The 18,627-nt window shown below is 56.7% G+C and overlaps 4 protein-coding genes and 1 pseudogene across 7 annotated transcripts; 1 reads left to right on the top strand and 4 right to left on the bottom strand.

Annotated features, from left to right (window-relative positions):
* The first annotated feature begins 46 nt into the window (after nucleotides 1-46).
* Nucleotides 47-1,507, top strand: LOC136055223 (proline-rich acidic protein 1-like). Its single transcript, XM_065746938.1, has 3 exons — nucleotides 47-667; nucleotides 757-812; nucleotides 1,212-1,507. The coding sequence occupies exons 1-3, from the start codon at nucleotides 599-601 to the stop codon at nucleotides 1,447-1,449; spliced, it is 363 nt and encodes a 120-aa protein (XP_065603010.1). The 5' UTR covers nucleotides 47-598; the 3' UTR covers nucleotides 1,450-1,507.
* Nucleotides 1,508-1,679: 172 nt separating this feature from the next.
* On the bottom strand, nucleotides 1,680-3,458 carry ECHS1 (enoyl-CoA hydratase, short chain 1). Its single transcript, XM_065746936.1, has 8 exons — nucleotides 3,333-3,458; nucleotides 2,949-3,146; nucleotides 2,715-2,842; nucleotides 2,541-2,640; nucleotides 2,358-2,462; nucleotides 2,172-2,291; nucleotides 2,003-2,070; nucleotides 1,680-1,927 (listed from the first exon to the last, which is right to left on the bottom strand). Exons 1-8 carry the CDS (start codon nucleotides 3,427-3,429, stop codon nucleotides 1,862-1,864), a joined length of 882 nt encoding a protein of 293 aa, XP_065603008.1. The 5' UTR covers nucleotides 3,430-3,458; the 3' UTR covers nucleotides 1,680-1,861.
* Nucleotides 3,459-5,130: 1,672 nt separating this feature from the next.
* On the bottom strand, nucleotides 5,131-7,570 carry MTG1 (mitochondrial ribosome associated GTPase 1). Of its 3 annotated transcripts, XM_065746932.1 has the most exons (11): nucleotides 7,372-7,570; nucleotides 7,229-7,292; nucleotides 6,563-6,668; nucleotides 6,402-6,482; nucleotides 6,274-6,330; nucleotides 6,102-6,192; nucleotides 5,959-6,020; nucleotides 5,732-5,828; nucleotides 5,571-5,652; nucleotides 5,391-5,503; nucleotides 5,131-5,313 (listed from the first exon to the last, which is right to left on the bottom strand). In XM_065746932.1, exons 1-11 carry the CDS (start codon nucleotides 7,508-7,510, stop codon nucleotides 5,216-5,218), a joined length of 990 nt encoding a protein of 329 aa, XP_065603004.1. In that variant the 5' UTR covers nucleotides 7,511-7,570; the 3' UTR covers nucleotides 5,131-5,215. The 3 variants fall into 3 exon arrangements, with proteins under 3 accessions (XP_065603004.1, XP_065603002.1, XP_065603003.1); XM_065746930.1 differs by having other exon boundaries at nucleotides 6,102-6,330; XM_065746931.1 differs by having other exon boundaries at nucleotides 5,959-6,192.
* A 349-nt stretch (nucleotides 7,571-7,919) lies between these two features.
* Nucleotides 7,920-10,277, bottom strand: PAOX (polyamine oxidase). Of its 2 annotated transcripts, none has more exons than XM_065746925.1 (7): nucleotides 10,124-10,277; nucleotides 9,560-10,049; nucleotides 9,277-9,476; nucleotides 8,916-9,171; nucleotides 8,668-8,780; nucleotides 8,411-8,568; nucleotides 7,920-8,067 (listed from the first exon to the last, which is right to left on the bottom strand). In XM_065746925.1, exons 1-7 carry the CDS (start codon nucleotides 10,275-10,277, stop codon nucleotides 7,936-7,938), a joined length of 1,503 nt encoding a protein of 500 aa, XP_065602997.1. In that variant the 3' UTR covers nucleotides 7,920-7,935. The 2 variants fall into 2 exon arrangements, with proteins under 2 accessions (XP_065602997.1, XP_065602998.1); XM_065746926.1 differs by having other exon boundaries at nucleotides 8,411-8,540.
* A 480-nt stretch (nucleotides 10,278-10,757) lies between these two features.
* Nucleotides 10,758-17,535, bottom strand: LOC136055232 (lysosomal acid lipase/cholesteryl ester hydrolase-like; annotated as a pseudogene).
* Nucleotides 17,536-18,627: the final 1,092 nt, after the last annotated feature.

The raw sequence follows: 18,627 nt of genomic DNA, 5'->3' as shown, positions 1-18,627 counted from the left end.
ATGAGAGCTCCCCTCAGCTCCTCTGCTCTGTGCTGGGCCCAGCAGACCCAGATACCTCAGCAGCTCCTCACACGCCTTGCCCTCTAGATCCTCCTCTGTCTCTGTAGCCCTCCTTGGCATGCTGTGAAACATTCATGCATTAAGACTCGTCTCACAGGGCAAAAATGGATCAGTGAAGGAACTGTAGCCTGAAAGCACCAAATCCATCCATTTTCCTTCAGTTGCAGGAACTGAAGAAACCTTGTGCTGAAGAGAAACCCTGCTTTGCCCAGCACAGGGGGGCAGGAGTGCCAACAACAGGAGCTGGGCAAGTGCTCAGCAACCTGATAGCAGTGGTGCTGCATGACTGCTATCCTTTCAGTTCATTTCAGCTGACCTAGTTTGGCTTCCTTGGTGTTGAGGAATGAGTTCACAGCCCTGCAGCCCTCAGCAGTTGCTAACTCAACTGCTGCAACACACTGAGTAGTGTACATGACGTGCATGATGGGGTGCACCCACCCGACCCACACCACTCCCCCACGCAACCACATCGCATGCGTGGCCACACCACACCCATGGGCAAAGGGCAGTGCAAGGGCTGTGCACAGGCAGAGGCACCATGGGTCCACACGGTGCGGCCATGCTGCTGGGTGCTGCTCTCCTGCTGCTCATCGCTGGAGGCACACAGGTGAGCCCACAGCGGTGTCCCCTGCAGTTGGGGGCTGGGGACAGGGTCGGGCACAGGGCTGACCCTCATCTTGCCCTTCTCTCCTGCAGGCTCTTGGTGGCCTCAGGCAGGACGTGGACGTGGAGCAGAACCTGGCTAAGGAGATGTAAGAGGGGCTACAGCCACACTGCCCACACCACTGGGTGCTGCACTGTGGCCAGGATTGCGCTGGGGAAAGCAGCGGGCAAACACTGGGTCCTTTGAGGGCATGCATCATCCTTGCTGCTCTGAATTCCCAGCAGCTAAGGGGCTCTCTGCTCATGCATTTCCCCTCAAGTCACCCAAACCCTCCAAGCTGCGTGGCTCTGGTTTTGCTTTGCTTCAAAGCTGCCTTTGCTTCCCTTGCAGCAGTGCTGCCATGGTGCTCATGCCACTTGTGAGATGACCACCCAAGCAGTCCCCATTTTAAATCCAAATGCCCCCACTCAGCCCTCAGCAAGCACTGCCAGCATGGGTCCAGCCTTCATGACCTGCTACCCCATGGGCCACCTCTGCTTTCTTACAGCATCCAGCCCTCACAGGTGGCAGAGGAAGCCAAGCTTGCCAAGGATGCTGCTTCATGGCCTCTGTTTCCTTCAGACCCTGCTCGGGTCCAGGTGGGGCCAGAGCAGGACCGTGACCATCTCTACCACCCTGCGGCCGAAGCCAAGACCGACACTCAGCCCCGCAGAGAACGCCTGGTTCTGTCAGCAGAGGTGGAGAGTGGCCCCGAGGTGGATCGTGACCACCTCCACCACAGCTGAGCAGAGCTGCAGCCCTGCCTTCCCCATGGGCCCCCAATAAACCTCCTTGTTAAGCAGACTGGGGGGTGCTTGGTTTCTGACAGGAATAGGGGAACCCAGCATGCCAGGGGGCTCAGACTGTCACCACAGCCTCAGTTCAGCCCATGGAAAGGCCTGGCTCCAGGAAGGGCTCTCAAGCTATCTCCAGTGCTTCTCAGTTTGGAGGCTCCCAAGAAGGACGCTGATGCACCGGCAGCACCAAGAAAGCTTTTTAATAGCAATAACGAGCCAAAACCCTGCTGGGGATCTTGCCCGGTGTGGGCATCATTCAGTGCTGGGTGTTGGCTCCCTCTGCAGTGTTGATAGGCCCATCCTTCATTTTGAGGCACGTGGGTGAAGGGCAGCAAAGGGAACTGTCTGTGGGTCCCACAGCTCAGCTGTCGGTGAAGTTGGCCTTGCGCTTCTCCACGAACGCACTCATCCCTTCTTTGCGGTCATCCTGGTAGCAAAGAACGGGTTGGGGTGTCCCACAGCCCCACGCTCCCTGTGCTCCCAGGGCCAGCCCTGTACTCACGGTGGCAAAAGTGGCATAGAAGAGGCGCTTCTCTGTCCTATTCCCCTCTGTCAGTGTTGTTTCAAAGGCTGGAAAAGTGGACAAGGAGATGGAGAAAAGATGAGGACACTGTGCAGCCTGGAACCCAGCTTCCCAGGCCCCTGGGTTCATCCCCACCCCGACCCTGTACCAGCATTGACAGACTCCTTGGCCATAGCTGCCACCAGCTTGGAGTTGGCAGCGATCTTCTCAGCACAGCCAATGGCCGCATCCAGCAGCTTGTCCGTGGGGAAGACTTTGCTGACCAGGCCTGGGGGCAAGCAGGGAGGTGGTGTGGGGGTCCCCACTGTGCCCCCAGCCTCACCCACATCCCTACCTGCTGCCTTGGCTTCTGCTGCCGAGATCCGCTCCCCAGTCAGAACCATCTCCATGGCCAGTGACTTGCCCACCGCCCTGGTCAGTCTCTGCGTCCCGCCAGCACCTGGGGATGGAGTGGTGGGCATGGGAGCAGGCACGTGGCTTTCACCAACCTGCTGTGGACGTGAAGCTCCATGCTCACCTGGGATTGTTCCCAGCAGGATCTCGGGCTGTCCAAATTGTGCCTTCTCTCCAGCGTAGATGATGTCGCACATCATGGCCAGTTCACAGCCACCGCCCAGCTACAAGCACAGCGGGGTTCTGGTGTAGCAGCAGCACAGGTGTGGGGGCACGGGGACACAGAAGGGGCACTCACAGCATAGCCGTTAACGGCAGCGATGGTGGGCTTGCGGACGGTGGCTACGCAGTCCCAGCCAGCCAGGAAGCCACCGCCATAGCACTCCTGGAAGGTTTTGTTCTGCATCTCCTTAATGTCGGCGCCAGCTGCAAGAACAAAGTGGGGGTCCCTGAAGTGCTGCACAGGGCCCCGCCCCCCAAAGGGCTGCGTTGGAAGCCCCGTTGATAGGACCATAAGGAGTTGGGACCGTACCTGCAAAGGCCTTCTCACTGCCGGTAATGACAATAGCTCCCACCTGCCCGTCAGCCTCGAAGGTGTTGAGTGCGCGCTTCATCTCCGCCATCAGTCCCTCACAGAGCGCGTTGAGCGCCTCGGGCCGTTGCAGCCGGATCAGCCCCACAGAGCCGCCCGCCCCGGCCTTCTGCACCTGCAGGAAGCGGAACGGGGGCCCTGCGCAGCCAGGTGACCGCGCGCCATTTTGGGGCGACCTTCACTCCGTGGGGGCGGCTCCTGGTGCCCCTCGCCCGGTGCCGGTGTCCTGCCCCGGCCCGCCGCCCGCTCCCGGACCCCGGCACCCCCCCCCCAACCCAGCAGCGCTCCCCTCCCGGTGCCCGCTCCCGGCGACCCGTCGCTCACCGTCGCTGTACCCCCGCCCCGCCACAAGGGGGCGGAGTGCGGCACCGGCGCAGACACCGACGCCGCGGCGGACGAGGGCGCGCAGCGAGGCCGCCATTTCGCCGCGAGGCGCAGAGCTGCGCGGCCACGCCCACAACCCCCGCCCCGCCCGGCCCGGCCCCGCCCCGCCCCGCCCGGCGCCCATTGGTCGGCGCTGCCGCGCCCCGCAGCGTGCGTGTGCCATTGGTCGACGCGGGCCCCGCCCCGCCGCTCCCCACGCGTGGCCGCGCTTCACGTCGCCTGTGGGCGCGCAGTCGGGCACGCGACCCCGTGCCCACCGCTCCGAGCGGAGAGGAGCGGAGCCGGCGGCAGCCCCGGGCCAGAGAGCGCGGAGCAGAGGCACCCACGCGGGACGTGGTGGACGGAGGTGCAGGGGATCGTTGCGCGGATGCGCGGTCCCCGCGCGGAGAGGTGCGTACAGCCGCGCGCTGGCCATGCACGGGTGCGCCGGAGCTTGTGCTTGTAGCTGCACCGTGCACAACAGGGAGTGCATGTGGATGTGCAATGCGTGCAGGGCGGCACAGCATGTGTGAGCACTGTGCTCTGGGGGCAGGTGCACGTGCAGGCCTGGTGACAGCACCGTGGCTTGCACGTGTCTGTGCAACTCATGTCAGTGCATGTACCATGTATGTTGATGCACGTGACACACACGTGCCATCCACGCCCGTGTATGTAATGCATATGTTGGTGCATATGACATATGTGTGTAATCCATGTGTCAGTGCAATCAGCGTGCACGTTGTGAATGTGGCACACATGTAATCCCTGTGTTGGTGCACGTGGCACACATACAACTGACGTACATGCAGGCTGTGACCAGGGCTGCATGCGTGCACCATGCGTCCATGCACAGGTGCACGTGCAAGGCATAGGGAGACCTACTGGCTGCCTGCATGCCTGTACAACCCATGTCAGTGCATGTGACGTGTGCAGCCCATGCATGATGTGACTGCACTGCGCAGCACATATGGGTGTGCTGTGAGCCAGGCGTGTGCATGGCTCTGCCATACACAGCACTCATACGGACTCCGTGCGTTCATGCACAGGCTGGGGTTGGTGCACACAGATGCATCGTGCATGCATGTAGCAAGGTGGGCACCTGCCCACAGCAGAGCCTTCCCTGTGTGCAGGTCAGCAGGATGAGGCAGCGTGTGGCCTGCTGCTGGGTGCTGCTGCTGCTTGCTGCCACCTTCTGCCAACCAACTGCCGCCAAAGGGGGGCGTGGGGGTTCCCGGGGGGCTGCCCGTGGCATGGCACGGGGGGCTGCCCGCAGCCGGCACAGGGGCCTACCGCGCTACGGCGGGGCCCTGCGTGTGGCTGCAGCAGCAGCAGCAGCTGGGGCAGCAGCTGGGGCCGCACTGCACCAGGCCCGGGCAGAGACGGAGTACCACGAGGGCAACAGGACAGCCTGGACATCGGTGGCACCAGGACAGGTGGCATGGGGCTGGGCCATGCCCTGGATCTGTCCCCTCGCTGCCATCCTGCAGCACTGATGGCACCTACGGAGACCCTTGTGTTACTCAGCGATTCAGCAGCGTCGTGGAAATAAAGCTGGGTGACACTGCGTGTGGCTAGACATGGCCCAGCTGCAGGCACAGGGACAGCTGTAACACCTATCACCGAGACCTCCGTGTTTTTACCTGGGGCTACGGATGGCACCTGCAGGGTTTGAGCTTCCCTGGAAGGCTGTGCCTCCCCCTTCCCCTTCCCACCAGTCCCAACAGGGGGGGGATGCAGCAGTTCTCAACGAGGTGACCCATCCAGGTACAACACAGCTTTAATCATACCATGCCACCACCTGGAGCTGGAGGAGATGTGTGATGCCCTGCTGTACTCCGGGACCCTCAGTCCAGTGTCACCCTACCCAGGTGCCCAGCACGGAAGGCCCGCAGGAACTCGTAGGCAGCAGCCGAGTAGTTGAGCATCATCATATTGACATTCCCTGTAGAAGGTAAAGAGGGGGTTGCCACAATCCTCAGCAGAGCTCATAGCCCAGTGATCCCCAAAACCCACACTCACCCGTGCCTGTCAGCACCTTCACTTTCTGCGTCTTGCCCAGGGTGAGCGCCACGTACTTCAGCACATGCCTGATGTTATCACTGGCCTCAGGCAACCCATAGCGCTCCATGTACCTGCAGAGAAGTTGGGTCTCCCACCCCCATCTCAGAGTGCCCCAGCCATGCCCTGCTTTCCACTCACCCGAACTGCTGCTGACGGTTCAGCACATACAGGAGGTAGTCAGCCATAATGTCCTCACCCACCAGGTGGTCATGGATGGCTCCTGCCAGAGGGAAGCCCCCAGCCTTGTCAGCTTTCTCCACACAGCCTGCCCCAGACTGTCCAGCTCCACAGCCCCGTACCACACAATGCCAGCTTCATCCCTGTCTCCACATCGACCAGCTTCGGGGGCAGCACACCTGGTGTGTCCAGTAGGTACACCAGGGGCATCTCACAAACCTGCGGCCCCCACCACCAACACCACAGGCTCAGCAGGGGCTCTTAGCCAAGGCCTCACTGCAAAGCAACGAGGTGCCTCATGGGAGAAAACCCACACCCCACAGCCAGCACCCACAATCAGGGATAGTACCTGGATCCGGGTCAGCACCGCCTTGGTGACACCTGGCTCACCACCCACTGCTGTGGCTTTTCCTTTGAGGAAAAGGAGAGAGTGAGGGTGGTGTATGATGCCTGGAGCAGGAACCTCCAAATGCCACAGAAACTCGAGTGTACCCTTTTTGAGGTGCAACCTCCGCAAGGAGTTGATAAGTGATGACTTGCCCACGTTGGGCACACCGATCACCATGATGCTGTACTCAGCATTCTGAAAGCAAGGAGGACATGTGCAGGGGCTGCATTCCACCAGGGGACATCCCCAGGCTGCAGCCTCCCTGCCCTTCCTCACCTCAGCCCGGTGGTAGCGTGGGCTGCTGCTGACTAGCTTGGCAACCAGAGGCACAATCTGTGGAAAGTGGGGAGGAGGCTCTCGCCATGGCCTCAGGACCAAGTGAGGACACAGCAGCAGCACAGTACCTTTTTGACATTGCTGTCCTGTTGACACTCAGTGAAGATGACATGTGAGCACCCCTGCTGCCTCAGTTGCTCCAGGACTCTCTGTGGGTACAGTGGCTCACTACCATGGTCCCACTGCAGCCCTGCAGGGCTCCAGCCCACTTCATGCCCCCAGTGCTCACTGTCTGCTGGTATGGGTCAGCCAGATCCATCTTGTTCAGCACCAGAAGATGCGGGCGGATACCCAGGACCTCTTGCAGCACAGGGTTACGGCCTGACAGCGGGATGTGCGGCTGCTAAGGAAAGCAACTGCAGTATAAGGGAAAACAGGAGGCTGAGGGGCTGGTGGTGTTAAGGGGCTTAGAACAAGGTGAAGGGGCACTGGTACAGGGGTTAAAAGGGGGCTGAAGCAACTGTGTGCTGGAGAAAATCATAGATAAAACAGGGGCCTGAAGGCTGGTTTGGAGGGTTAAGGGGCTCAGAGCAGACCACCTGGAGGACAAAGGGGTATGGGTACAGGGACCAGAACAGAATGCAAATAACCACGTGGAGGGGCAGAGGTAGGGGAAAACAGGGCCGGGGACCAGTCTGAGACTTTACAAAAAACAGGTGCCACCATTTTGGGGGTTGTGGGGCTGCTGCAGCTCGGGGGGGGGGGCGCGAGGCCACTGAACCTAGACCGGGACATCCGGAGGGCGGTGGAGCACGGGGACAGCATGTCCTGGAGAAAGCAGGGGGCTGGCAGGCAGTCTCGATGCTGTGCAGGGGGCTGGTGCTGCTCGGGAGGCTAAGGGGCTGGAAGCACTTGGCAGCGGGGCACAGCACAGAGCTCGATGTCTAAGGATATGCGAGCATCGTGTACTTCGACGAGGCAGTCGGCGCGCCGTAGGGAGGCCCGCATCTGCCGCAGCCCTGCAACACAACGTCCGCTGACCGCGGCGGCCGGACTCACCGACGAGAAGGGCCCGCCCCGCCGCTGCCGGGCTCTCACCTTTGGCCATGTGCCCGGGGAACCAGGAGGCCGCATCGCGGCTGCCGAAATCGAAGCGCGCCCGGAACCCGCCCGACCCCGAACGGGGCCCTGAGGCGGCGGCGGCGGCGGCCCTCAACGCGCCCGCCCAGCGCCGCATGGCATTTCCGGTGCGCCGCTTCCGGCCGCGAAAGCGGAAGGAGGAAGTGGATCGGCGTGCGGTGGGGGAAGGGCGGGGATGCGTCACGGGGAGAGGGCGCGGCCTCACCCAGCCTTGGCACCGCGCGTTCTCGGCGTCATGGCGGAGCCGCAGCCGAGTGGGGAACCTCGTGGCTCGGCGGGGGGTGCTGGCCAAGGGCCCGTCGCACCCCCTGCGGCCCCGCAGCCTCCCTCGCAGCCTCCCTCGCAGCCTTCCGCCGCCCCGCACCCCGCCCCGGACGCCGCCGCACAGCCAGGCCCCGTGACGGCCCCGCTGGACGACACGCGCTTCATGATTGCCGGCACCAACTGGTACTGACGGTCCGTAGAAGAGGAGCGGCCCTCGGGCAATAAATGAGGCCGAGTTCTGTGGGGAAGGCGTCTTTATTACGACCGGGACGCGACCCGCGTTAGCTGGTTGAGGCGCTCCGCTTCCCGCCAGCCAGACAGCAGCGCCCCGTGCGTGGTGGAATAGAAGGAGCGGTGTGTGGCCTCCCCCGCGAACAGCACCTGTAGCGGCTGCGGGGTCGGGGTCAGGGCCAGGGCCAGGGGCCAGCACCAGGCCCGCCTGCAGCAACGCGTGCCCGGGGCGGTCCCTAAGCACGCTCCGGCCCTCATTGTGAGCACCTGAGGCCTTGGGGAAGTGGCCCGTGCCGGAGGGATGCTGGGATGCGTTCTGTGGGCCCCACCATCCCGCTTTGAAGAGGTGAGGTGTTCCCCCATGCCGCCTTTCCGCGCCAGGGGACCCAAGTGACCCTGCGCAGAGCTCTGTGCTCCTCAGATACGTGCTCATGCACCCCCCCAACTCCTGCTGGAAGCACAGCCATCCCAAGTCCCACGCCTTTACCCTCCATGCCCTTACCCTGGGGTCAGACGCATCTTCAGGCAGTGGCTGTGCCAGTGTGTCTATGTCTTCCCCAGAGCTGCCGACAGCCACGTAGCTGTAGGATCCTCGTGTGTAGGGAGCGCTGCGCCAGCGAGAGCGCAAAATGCTGCGGGGCGCGGGCAGGTGTGGGTTGCCTGTGGGCCATGGGGCACCGGTCAGGACCAGGAAGAGCCCATGGCCGTCTGGGCCTCTTCCTTCCTGTGGAGGTGTTGGGGAAGTGGGGGATTGGGTACCTGTCAGCGTGCGGAGGACGTGGGTCATGGTGCTGAGAACCTCACCGTCACTCAGTGTTTCCATGTACTCTGACTCCTTGCCAGCGATGAAGCCACAGAGGACATGCCCAAGCCTGGCGGGGAGAAGGAACAATGATGGGGGGTGGGGACAGAGCCGTGCACCCAGGGGCCCTACCTCCTCCAGACCACACTGCCCTGAAAGACTCCCAGAATAACAGTGCATAGGGCCAAAGCACTGGGCCACCTACTGCTCTGGCGGCTGGAGGACCACAAAGCCAATTAGCTTCTTGAACCAGCTGGCCTCCAGGTCGGTGCTGGGCTCGGTGAGAGGTGACTCGTCCTCCCATACCACTTCCAGCAGCTGCTGCTCGGGATCCCAGAAGGGCTTCTCAAACTCCAGGAAGATCTTGTTGTTGGTGCCAAAGCCCAGGCGGCGAATTGCCTCTGCCTTCTGCTTAGGCAGAGGAGGCTGGAAAAAGTCCTGATGTCGTTCCTTGAGGAAACCTGCAGAGAGAAGGTGAGGCTGGCCCCTTCTACTGCAACCAGTCTGAGTGCCCCAGGGACACAGTGAGGTAGTGCAGTAGTTGGACGGGGCCCTGCCAGCCTCACCCAGTGGGACAGTGACGATGACGTGGTCAGTGAGAAAAGAGTCGCCATCCTCGCACTCCACCTGGACAGGGAAATCCCTGTCCACGTCCCCCTCCTCATAGAAGGACCCCTGCCACTGGATAGTTCTCACTGGCTTGTTGAGCAGGACAGTGCCCTTGGGCAGGGTCTCCAGTATGCACTCAGGCAGGCTGCTGTAGCCACTGTAGGAGAGGATGGGACCACAGCTGCCTTCCTTCGTAGCCCTGTAACCCTGTCTGGGGCATTCCCGGTTGCTCCCGCTCACCCTGGGAAGGTGCAATCCAGGCCGGGCAGCGAGACATACTCCCCAAAGGACCCCAAGGCCACCATGTCCATGCTGTGGGTGCCGCTGATGCAGCACTCCAGCTTGAGGCAGGCATTGAGGACGGCCAGCCGCAGCCGCTTGTCATCCTCGTCCTCATCCCAGCCGGCGGCCAGCCGGGCGATCTCCTCCCTCATGTACTGCCCCACGCTGGTGGAAGGCGGCTCCTCAGTGCCCGCGAGAGCCTGGGCCGAGCCCAGCAGCTCAGAGAAGAGCCTGTGAGTGCCGCTCACCAGCTCAAGGCTCAGCACCTTCCCTGAGCTGCCGTACGTGACGTCTGGCAGCAGCGGGCGTCCGTTGGCCTCCACCCGCTGGTTCTCCTCCTCGGCGGCCCCGGGGCCCAGCAGGCCGTAGCTGGAAGCCAGGCGGAAGACAGGATTCCCTTCCGAGGGCCCGTGGATCCAGTGCGCGCCCAGCTCCGCCAGCCCCGAGGCTGCGGGAGGAGGACGGCGTCACCCCAGAGCCTCTGCCAATCCCCCCCCTCACCCCGAGCCCTCCGCTCCCTACCAAAGGGAATGCTGCAGACGCGGCCCCCGACGCGGCCTCCCGCCTCCAGCAACCGCACGCTGCCGGGGCCCCTCAGCCGCTGCGCCGCCCCCAGCGCCGCCATCCCCGCGCCCACCACCAGCACCCGCCGCCCGCCGCCGCCGCCGCGCTCCATGGCGTCCGCCCGCCTCCGCTGCGAGGCCGCCCCGGATCTCGTGGGGCTGCGCTGCTGTTGAACCTTCACCCCAGCGCCGAGCTCGGGCGTTGCCGCTGTCGAAGGCCTTCTCCTCTCCTCAGCGCTGAGTTCTGACAACGCGCAAAAAAATACCCTTCAAGTTCTGGTGCTGTGTGTTGTGTTTGTTTGATTTTTCGGGGGGGGGGAGGGGGCGGGAGCGCCACATTTCTGCAAGATCTCCAGCGAGACGGGGACATGTGAAGCACCGCTGCACAGCAGAGGAGCTGGCACCCGGCCCCGGTGGAGATGGGTTCTCCACAACCCACCTGAGCCTCTGGCTGCGAGCAGGGGCCAGGGCCCCTCGCAGCACCCCCGACACTGCCCAGGAAAGTTCGGCTCAGCCGTCCCCAATGTGCCACTATCAGAGGCTGCTCACATCCCCCCCAGCTTCCTGGGGACACTGCTGAGCTGGGCCCTGCCCTACTGGGACCCCTTCATCACGTCCATGATGCAGCTGTAGAGGCGCCCAGGGGAGTCCAGGCCCCAGATGAAGTCCCAGTGGTTCCAGTCGGTGATGTGCACTTAGGAGATGAGGCAGGTGATGCGTGGCAGCAGCAGGACATCCCTCTGGTCAGCTACCCAGTCCTCACCCCCTGACCACACCGCCGTGGGCACAGGCATCTTCTCCAACTGGTAGTAGGGAGGCTTCTCCTGGAGGAGCATGAGAAACATCTGGGGAACCCTACAGGCTCAGCTAGTCCCAGGACAGGCTGGGTGTGAGCCTGGCTGTAGGTTTGGATGCAGACATCCTGGACACCACCGCTGCAACACCTACCTGGTGGTAGATGGCTTGGTTTTTGCTGCTGTAGTCAAAAGCTTAAAACTCTCCCGATGTCTTCACCTGGACGGAGTGGATAAGCATGCAGCAAGACATGTGGCAGGGCCCCTGGGTGCTACCATGTGGATCCCACACCTCAAAGACTCTGAAGGGCTGGCTTGCAGCAGGGCAGCCCAGTGCACACATCTCAGTGTGGTGAAAAAGAGCAAATAATGGGGAGCAGAGCAGCTCTGCCTGCATCCTGAACCCCTTCTGCAAACTTCATCCCTCTCCTCCTTCACAAGTTGCTAGCACAATGCGTGCTAACCTCTCACACATGGAGACATCAGGTTCAGGGACCAGCCAAGGTGTGAAGCCAGTTGGAGGACATACCTGGGCCCAGTGTACTATGTTCTTGACAGATGTGCCATCAGGGTAGTGGGCTGTGTATACATCTAGCCGGGTCTGCAAGGAAGCACATTCAAGATATCGCTTGAGGTGGATAGGAACAGGGACAGTGTTTGCCAGGTTTCCAACAGCTTTTGCTGAGTTGTGCTGCCTAGAGAGTTGGGTCAGGTTCACAAACATAATTTCCATTAAAAATCAATTGCTTTTACACAGCTCTGGAAAAAGGAACAAGCTTTTATTAACGTTTAGCCTCAGTGCTCCCCATGCCCTACCAAATGTCCCTTCCTCCAGGGCTGGGAGATGACAACTGGCAGAGTCAGCAGTGTTAGGCTTGCCACCACCGAGAGCAGCCATCCTCCCTGAAACCAGAGGTCTGCAATCCTCAAGGAAGGACACCAGGTGTCCCCGTGGGGGTATGTTCCCACAGTGTGCTGTCCCAGAGCCCATGCTCAGCAGGTCCTCAAGTATACCCAGCCCAGCACAGTGACCATACATTCGCCCTTGGTGGCCACTCGTGCGCCTCCAGACCTGTCTGAGAGCCTCGCTTTCAGCCTGCTGGACTGATGGATGGACGCACCATGTTGAGGTTCTTCTGGTTGAAGCCACCCAGCAGGAACAATAGGTTGGCACAGGGCTTGTGCAGGAGCGGGTGACTGCACAGGTTGGGAAGAAATCTCCACAGCTTCCTCATCCTCAGTGAGGCATCTGTCTGGCCCAGTAGGATCTGGGGAAGCAAAGGGTGAAGGTAACTGCTTACATTTCCCTTCCCCAGGCTATTGTGTCAGTAGCAATTAATTAGCTGCTTTCTGCTGCTTCAGATGGCCTGGGGACTGCGTCCCATTGCTAGCATTCAGGGGATTAGAGTAGGGATAGATCTCATACCTGAAGCATATTGGGCTTTCTGTTAAGAAGGAATGACATTTTCAAGACAGGACTTTTGGCATGCTTAATCGTCACTACAGGGCAAAAAAGGTTTTGATTTTCTGAGCCAGTTCTGGCATGGATGAAAATGCTATGAATGCTGAGAAAACAGAAAAACAATCTGAGACTTGCTGGGTTTTGTTCTGGTACTTAGCCCAAGGGTTTGCATGGACCTGCTGCCTATGTCAGTTTATCTGACGTGAGTCTGAATTGGGAATCTGGAATCTGTGCCTCCGAGCTTTCTGTTCAGTGTTAGTGCTAGCCAGAAGGAGACAACATTTTTATTCCTGTGGCTGACGAGACACTTCAATGACTACCACTAATGGGACATCCTGCGGCATTCACAAGGAGACAAGAACAGTAGTGTTACCTCCAAGTGTCTACTTCCAAAGGGTGCCACTGTCCCTCCTCATACCCATGCTGGCCTAGCTGGTGGAAAAAAGCACTGTGATTGGAGTGCACTAGCCTTGAACTCCATGCAAAATGCACTTGTGTTTGGTGCAGAATAGTGTGACACAGCTTTCCAGGCTGGAACTTGCTTTTTAGGGCCTGACTGTGGTCACTGAATGCTTTCCTACTCCTGTAGGAACACGCTGGTCTTTCCATTTCTCTTTTATGGATGGCACTGCAGTTGTGTTACAGAGGACTTTTGAGATGTTCTCACATGCCTGCTTTGTTGCTCACACAGGTAGTACCTCCCTGCACTTTCTGCTTACAAATAGCAAAATGAATGTTTTCAAGGTGGTCCAGGCAACACCTTCCCTGTTTTAGAAAGGCGATGCCCAACCCCTTATAACACACCGATAGTTGCACCCTGAGAGCAGCCCACATAGTACAGTTGCTTCTGGCCAGTCTTCTGCAGGACAAAGTTGATCATTGCTGGGAGGTCATACATCGCCATTTCGTGGAAACTGCAATACAGGGACAGAGCATGAGTTACAAGGCATGTATACAGAAAGGCTTGACATCTGAAGGTAGACTCCCATCAGAAAGTTCCCATGACCAAAGTGAGCCCTGAAATGGGTGACACTACACACAGTCCAAAGGCATCTCTCTTGCCATGGCCTCATTCTTCATTGAAAAGGGCTTATAACCATTGTTAGGAATCTGCAGAGCCTGGCCAGGAATACAATACAGCATTTCAGTTGCAACACACAACTCTGCAGATCTAGATCTGGCTCTGCAGATCAGGATGCTGGATACAAGAGTTCCTGCTTGTGTGCCTTTTAGCATGATGCAGTGTAAGAGCAGACACACTTCATTAACTTTTCTAGTGCAAGCATGTTTATAAGTCTGGAGACGAGTGCTGGGCAGGCATTAGCAGCTTAAAATGTCTCCTTACTTCCTTATACTGTTTCTGAGCAGAAGGAAAACTCGCTTCCCAGACTTATGTGCTGTCTATTTCAGAGGAAACATAGAACCATAGAAATTGGTAAGGTTGGAAAATACCTCTAAGATCATCTTGTCCAACCATCAGTCCATCCCCACCGTGACAACCAAACCATGTCCTTCAGTGCCACATCTCCACATTTCTTGAACATTTCCAGGGATGGTGACTCCACCACCTCTCCAGGCAAACTGTTCCAAAACCTCGCCACTCTTTCTGAGAATCTAATATCCAACCTGAACATCCCCCAGAGCAACTTAAGACAATCACCTCTTGTGTTGGGAGTGGGAAAGGTATCCTGAGCAGGAGGAGGCCAAGCAGGTCTTGGCTTCCCAGAGAGCACCCTGTGTGTGGAGGAGGCCATGCATGGCCCCTTCATTAGCCCACTGTCCCTGTTCTTGGAGACTACATATTGAAGAGGGAGAGACATGGCCACTTGCAGGCACCTTGCTGGGAGGAATGGCCTGGGGAGATCCACGGGGAGACCTGGATTCTGCAGGGTGGAGACCTATGGAGGCTGCAGTGAGATGCTGACATTATGTCACCAGGCAGGTCTGCACAGCTGCTTCCAGCCTCCCTGCCTTCAGGCTCTTCTGGGAGCTCTGGAGGAGGCCATGCACAGGACTAGATGCTCTGACTTGCCCGTGTGGGGGCACCCACCTCTGCCTTGAGGTGGGTGACACACAGGAGAGTTAGCCAGCTTTTGTAATCCACTCCAGCCTACCTGAAATCCCAGAATTCAGTCTGGTCAGGGGAAAGACGCTGGTGTCTTCGGGAACAGTGTGTTCCCCGACTGTTCCCCAGCCACACATCATGGCCAGCATCTGCTAGTATGAAGCCAAGGCTGTTGTTAGTCAGATTTTCAACCCAGTTGCTGCCTTCAGCAAATAGCCCATGCTGAAGAAATATGACAGGTCTGGGGCCTAGATGTGAAAGAAAATTCCTCTACTGTTACCAAATTCAGACTACTGTGGCCTCCTCGTTGCACTGTTAGAGCACGTGAAATACTCATTTATAGGACATCTGGAGAGCCTAGAGAGAGGGCATTGTCTTGTGATTGAATCAGGCTGAAGAGCTGCTGACGTCTGTCCCAAACCTTTCAGGTCCCATGTGCTCATCCCTATGAGCTCAGCACCACAGACACAGGCAGATTGTGGCAACCGCATACACTGGGACCTACAGGTTTGTCACTGAGGTAGTACAGATCTCGAAGACACAGATTTACAGGGGAAAAAATTCAACGAGGAGCTTTCTTAAGATATGTCTGCATCCTTTGAGCCTTTAAACTGAGTTGCTGGTTGATAACAAAAGAGGTTCCTGTGCTGTTTGCGCACTTTCCAGTGCTGGCTGCTGAAGTTTTGATGGCAAATTGGAGAAGGGCCATGGATTTGGTATTTTTTGCATTACTGATAAATACTGGCCTGGTAAGGTTGATCCCTTCGCCTGAATCTTAGGTAGCTTCTCATTAGAATCATAGAACCATAGAATCACAGAATATCCTGAGCTGGAAGGGACACAACTTGTGGCTTCATAGAGGGCCACCCCAATGTCAAACAGTATGTCTGAGAGGTTGCACCTGTTTGCTGGCTTGCTTGCCAAGTAGAGCCATACCTGCGTTCCTCGGATATTCTCTCCCATGAGGAATTCTGTTCAGTCTGATATAGTAACCATCGTGAGTGAGGATTTCGTACTCCTCGCTGGGGTACCTTCTGTAGCAGATCATTTGGCTCTGAGAAAAGAAAGAACAAGGTGGAGGCCTGACATAGCTAGGACATTCAGTGAACACAAAGTGCATCTCTCATCAGCAGGGATTCCCTTGCCGAACAAGAAGAGCAGAGTGGAGAGATGTCTCCACACTGAGTATCACTATCCTTACTGTCCTCTCTCTCTCTAGCCAAAAGAACTCAGAAACCTGTTGTTGGGAAAGAATCTTTCACCTAAGGTGTGCTTCCAGAAAGTCACCCAAAGGTTTCCACTGCAGGAAAGTGAGGTATATGTGGGACAAGATGTTCTGTGTGCTGCTGGCTGTGGTCCCCATCTGAACAGCAGGGCAGGTGGGCCCAGAGCTGAGATACAGCAAGCCAGAGTGTGGCATGTGCATGCAGATTCCTCTGAAAGTGAGGGCTGAAAACAAGAGTTTTCTGACAGCTGGCACAAAGGAGCAAAACACACTATGCTGTGCTCTGGGTCAGCTGTCAAGGCAGATAAGATCACAGGCCTACACAGCATTCTGAGATGGCTCAGCTAGAAAGGCCTCCTGTCATTTGTCACGGGGCTCATGGGGCTCCACCTCAGCTTTATCTGCACTAAAAATTCAACAGATTGGGATGTTTCAGTCTGGTGAAATCAAGCAGTGCTCCTCCTTCTGCATTGCCGTGCCCACTTTTTCATGTGGTTGCTGGAGGAAGTTAATTTCAGCAATTTCCCTGCTCAGCAATTGTCTCTGTCTCAGTCTGCAGCCTGCAGAGCTGTGTTGCTGGGTCTGCTAGGAGCAGGGTCTGTGTGGAGACCCCCAGACCAAGTGTGAGACCCTTAGCACAGTGTGCTTGTGGGTCTGTGCCTGTTCAAGTACTTCTGGTGTTGGGTTTTGGACTCACTAGTGGGGTTTTAAATTCCTGGCAGAGCTCCTGCCTTGTCAAGGGGCACAAGTGAATGCCACATGTCTGAACAAGAGAGAAGAGAGAGAAACTTGCCGAACTTCCTGCCTTCAAGGAAGAAGTCTGATTCAGTCCAAATTGGGACTGCTGCTGGCTCTAACTAACCTGCTTCTACTAATTGCACTTAATTTGCAGGGAGGACGAGGACTCATTCAGGTCTTGTTAATGATGGTGTGGAGACAGTGCAATGCCATGTGGCTCAACAAAACCAGTACACATGGCTACTGCAGCTGTCTCCACACACCATGCATCCCTCTATGGCCCTCTCTCACCCAGTTATATATATCTACAAACATTCAGACAGAGGACATCCAATATTATCCTGACTTACAACATTTATGAATGTCTCTGGATTTACACTCTTTGGCCATGTGGTGACATCATCTGAGTTTGCAGCTGCTTGGGTCAAAAACAGGACTGCAACCAACAACCACGTCTTGTGCCTGTGTAAAATACCATTGTTATTTATTAATAACATTGTTATGAACGTCTGTTCCTATTTACTTTGCTGCGATGAGCTCCCTTAGCGTCTGAGGGCCACAAATGTCAGGCTGCAGCAGGAAAACAGAGGGGACTCCCAGTTCCAGCTCCTGCCAGAGTTCACGCAGGGCTCTCTGTGCTCCTCTATACAGACTGGGTCAAGCAGCAGCATGACCCATTTTTGAAATGCTAATGGTAAAAAAATGATATAACTGAAGAACAACATGATGAAAATTGCTGTCAGGCCAGTTGCCACATAAAGGGAATTAATCTTAAGAGTTTGCACTAAGAAAATATTTCTATATTTTTACTGTTTCCTTATTGCTTAGCTTTTGCACCCAGATGCCACTATTGACTAAGTCTTGTGAACCAGAATTTCTAGAGATTTCTAGTATGAATGCTTATTGAATAAGCATAGCTTGAAATAAACAGGAATATTTTGATTGCCTTAGAGACTCTTGCCCTGGACAAAGATGTATTTGTAATACCCAGTTAATATTACATAAAATTTCTGATGCTTTGCCAGGCTTTTAGAATTTAGAGCCTAAATTCTACCTAATAGTGTGAGCCATGGATCTCACCGTCCATCTGAGTACTTGCTGCATTCTTTTGTCCTCCTCCCAGTAGGTCTCACGCTGTGAGACATACCTTATGCCCTCTGAAATAATCCTGGTGTTCATAGTAGCTGCCTCTATGGTAAAAACGAGAGGAAAGCAACTGAGAAAAAAACAGACAACGCTTTTTCACCCTCAGAATAGCTACAATGTGAATCTGAATTACACCGAGGAGAATACATTACCAGGTAGCGCCCATTGCTGTATGATCAGGCTGTGGTGGGAATGATGGTGACTCTGCCAGTACCAGCAATAAAAAGAGTGTGCTGTGTCAAAGTCCTTTTATGTTGGCACTGTGCTGGGCTACATCATGTGTCCTCTAATTAAGGGATGTGAGCACTGGTTATATCTTTGATGACTTCTTCTACTTGGTCTTATGATCATACCTTTCGGGCTTGCAATGAATTGTGTCTTCAAAGGCAGCCGGGCTGATGTGGCAAGGAATATCAGCTATGGAGTTTCATCTTCAGCTCATGATATCTGCAAAAAAAAAAAGAAAAAAAGTCAAATTATTTCATTTGAAAGGATCGTTTCTTATCTCTGAGGTGCTCTCAAGAATCTTGGAAGAGCTCCCAGGGCAAGCAGAGGACTGAAAGTAGCAGGGGCAAATGGCAGTTATGTTGGGCTGTCTAGCAACTTCACAAGAACACAGCAGCATGCTGACCTCTTGGTAGACAAATCAGGGGCTGAGCAGGCTTTGATGGCTGCTTGAGTGGGAAACACAGGGTGGCCTCCACAGAACCCCTTAGGCCCGAGGAGTATTGTATTTGCAATGGGCAACTCGCAAAACTTCTGCAATGTTTTCTGGAAAAGCACCAACCTTAGCATCTTGTAGGTGGACTGCAGAGCAGAGAGCTTGTGCAGTGCCTGTTGGACTGAAGTTCTGTGTGTTGCACAGAACAGTGGTGCTCTTTCTCCACCTTTAGCCTGTCATATTGTAATCAGTGCCTTTCTGTATCTGCCTAAAAAAATCTGCTGGCTAGCAGGTGTTTTGCTTTAGCACTCATTTCTGGATGAGGATTAGGTTGACTTCTAATGTTCATAGCAGCTTAGGAACAGCCTGTGA

Source organism: Cyrtonyx montezumae, unplaced genomic scaffold, assembly GCF_038088225.1.
Source record: "Cyrtonyx montezumae isolate F1298 unplaced genomic scaffold, pur_monq_1.0 scaffold_4, whole genome shotgun sequence".
NCBI classification, from domain to species: domain Eukaryota; kingdom Metazoa; phylum Chordata; class Aves; order Galliformes; family Odontophoridae; genus Cyrtonyx; species Cyrtonyx montezumae.
This window is presented reverse-complemented; position numbering and strand designations above follow the sequence as displayed.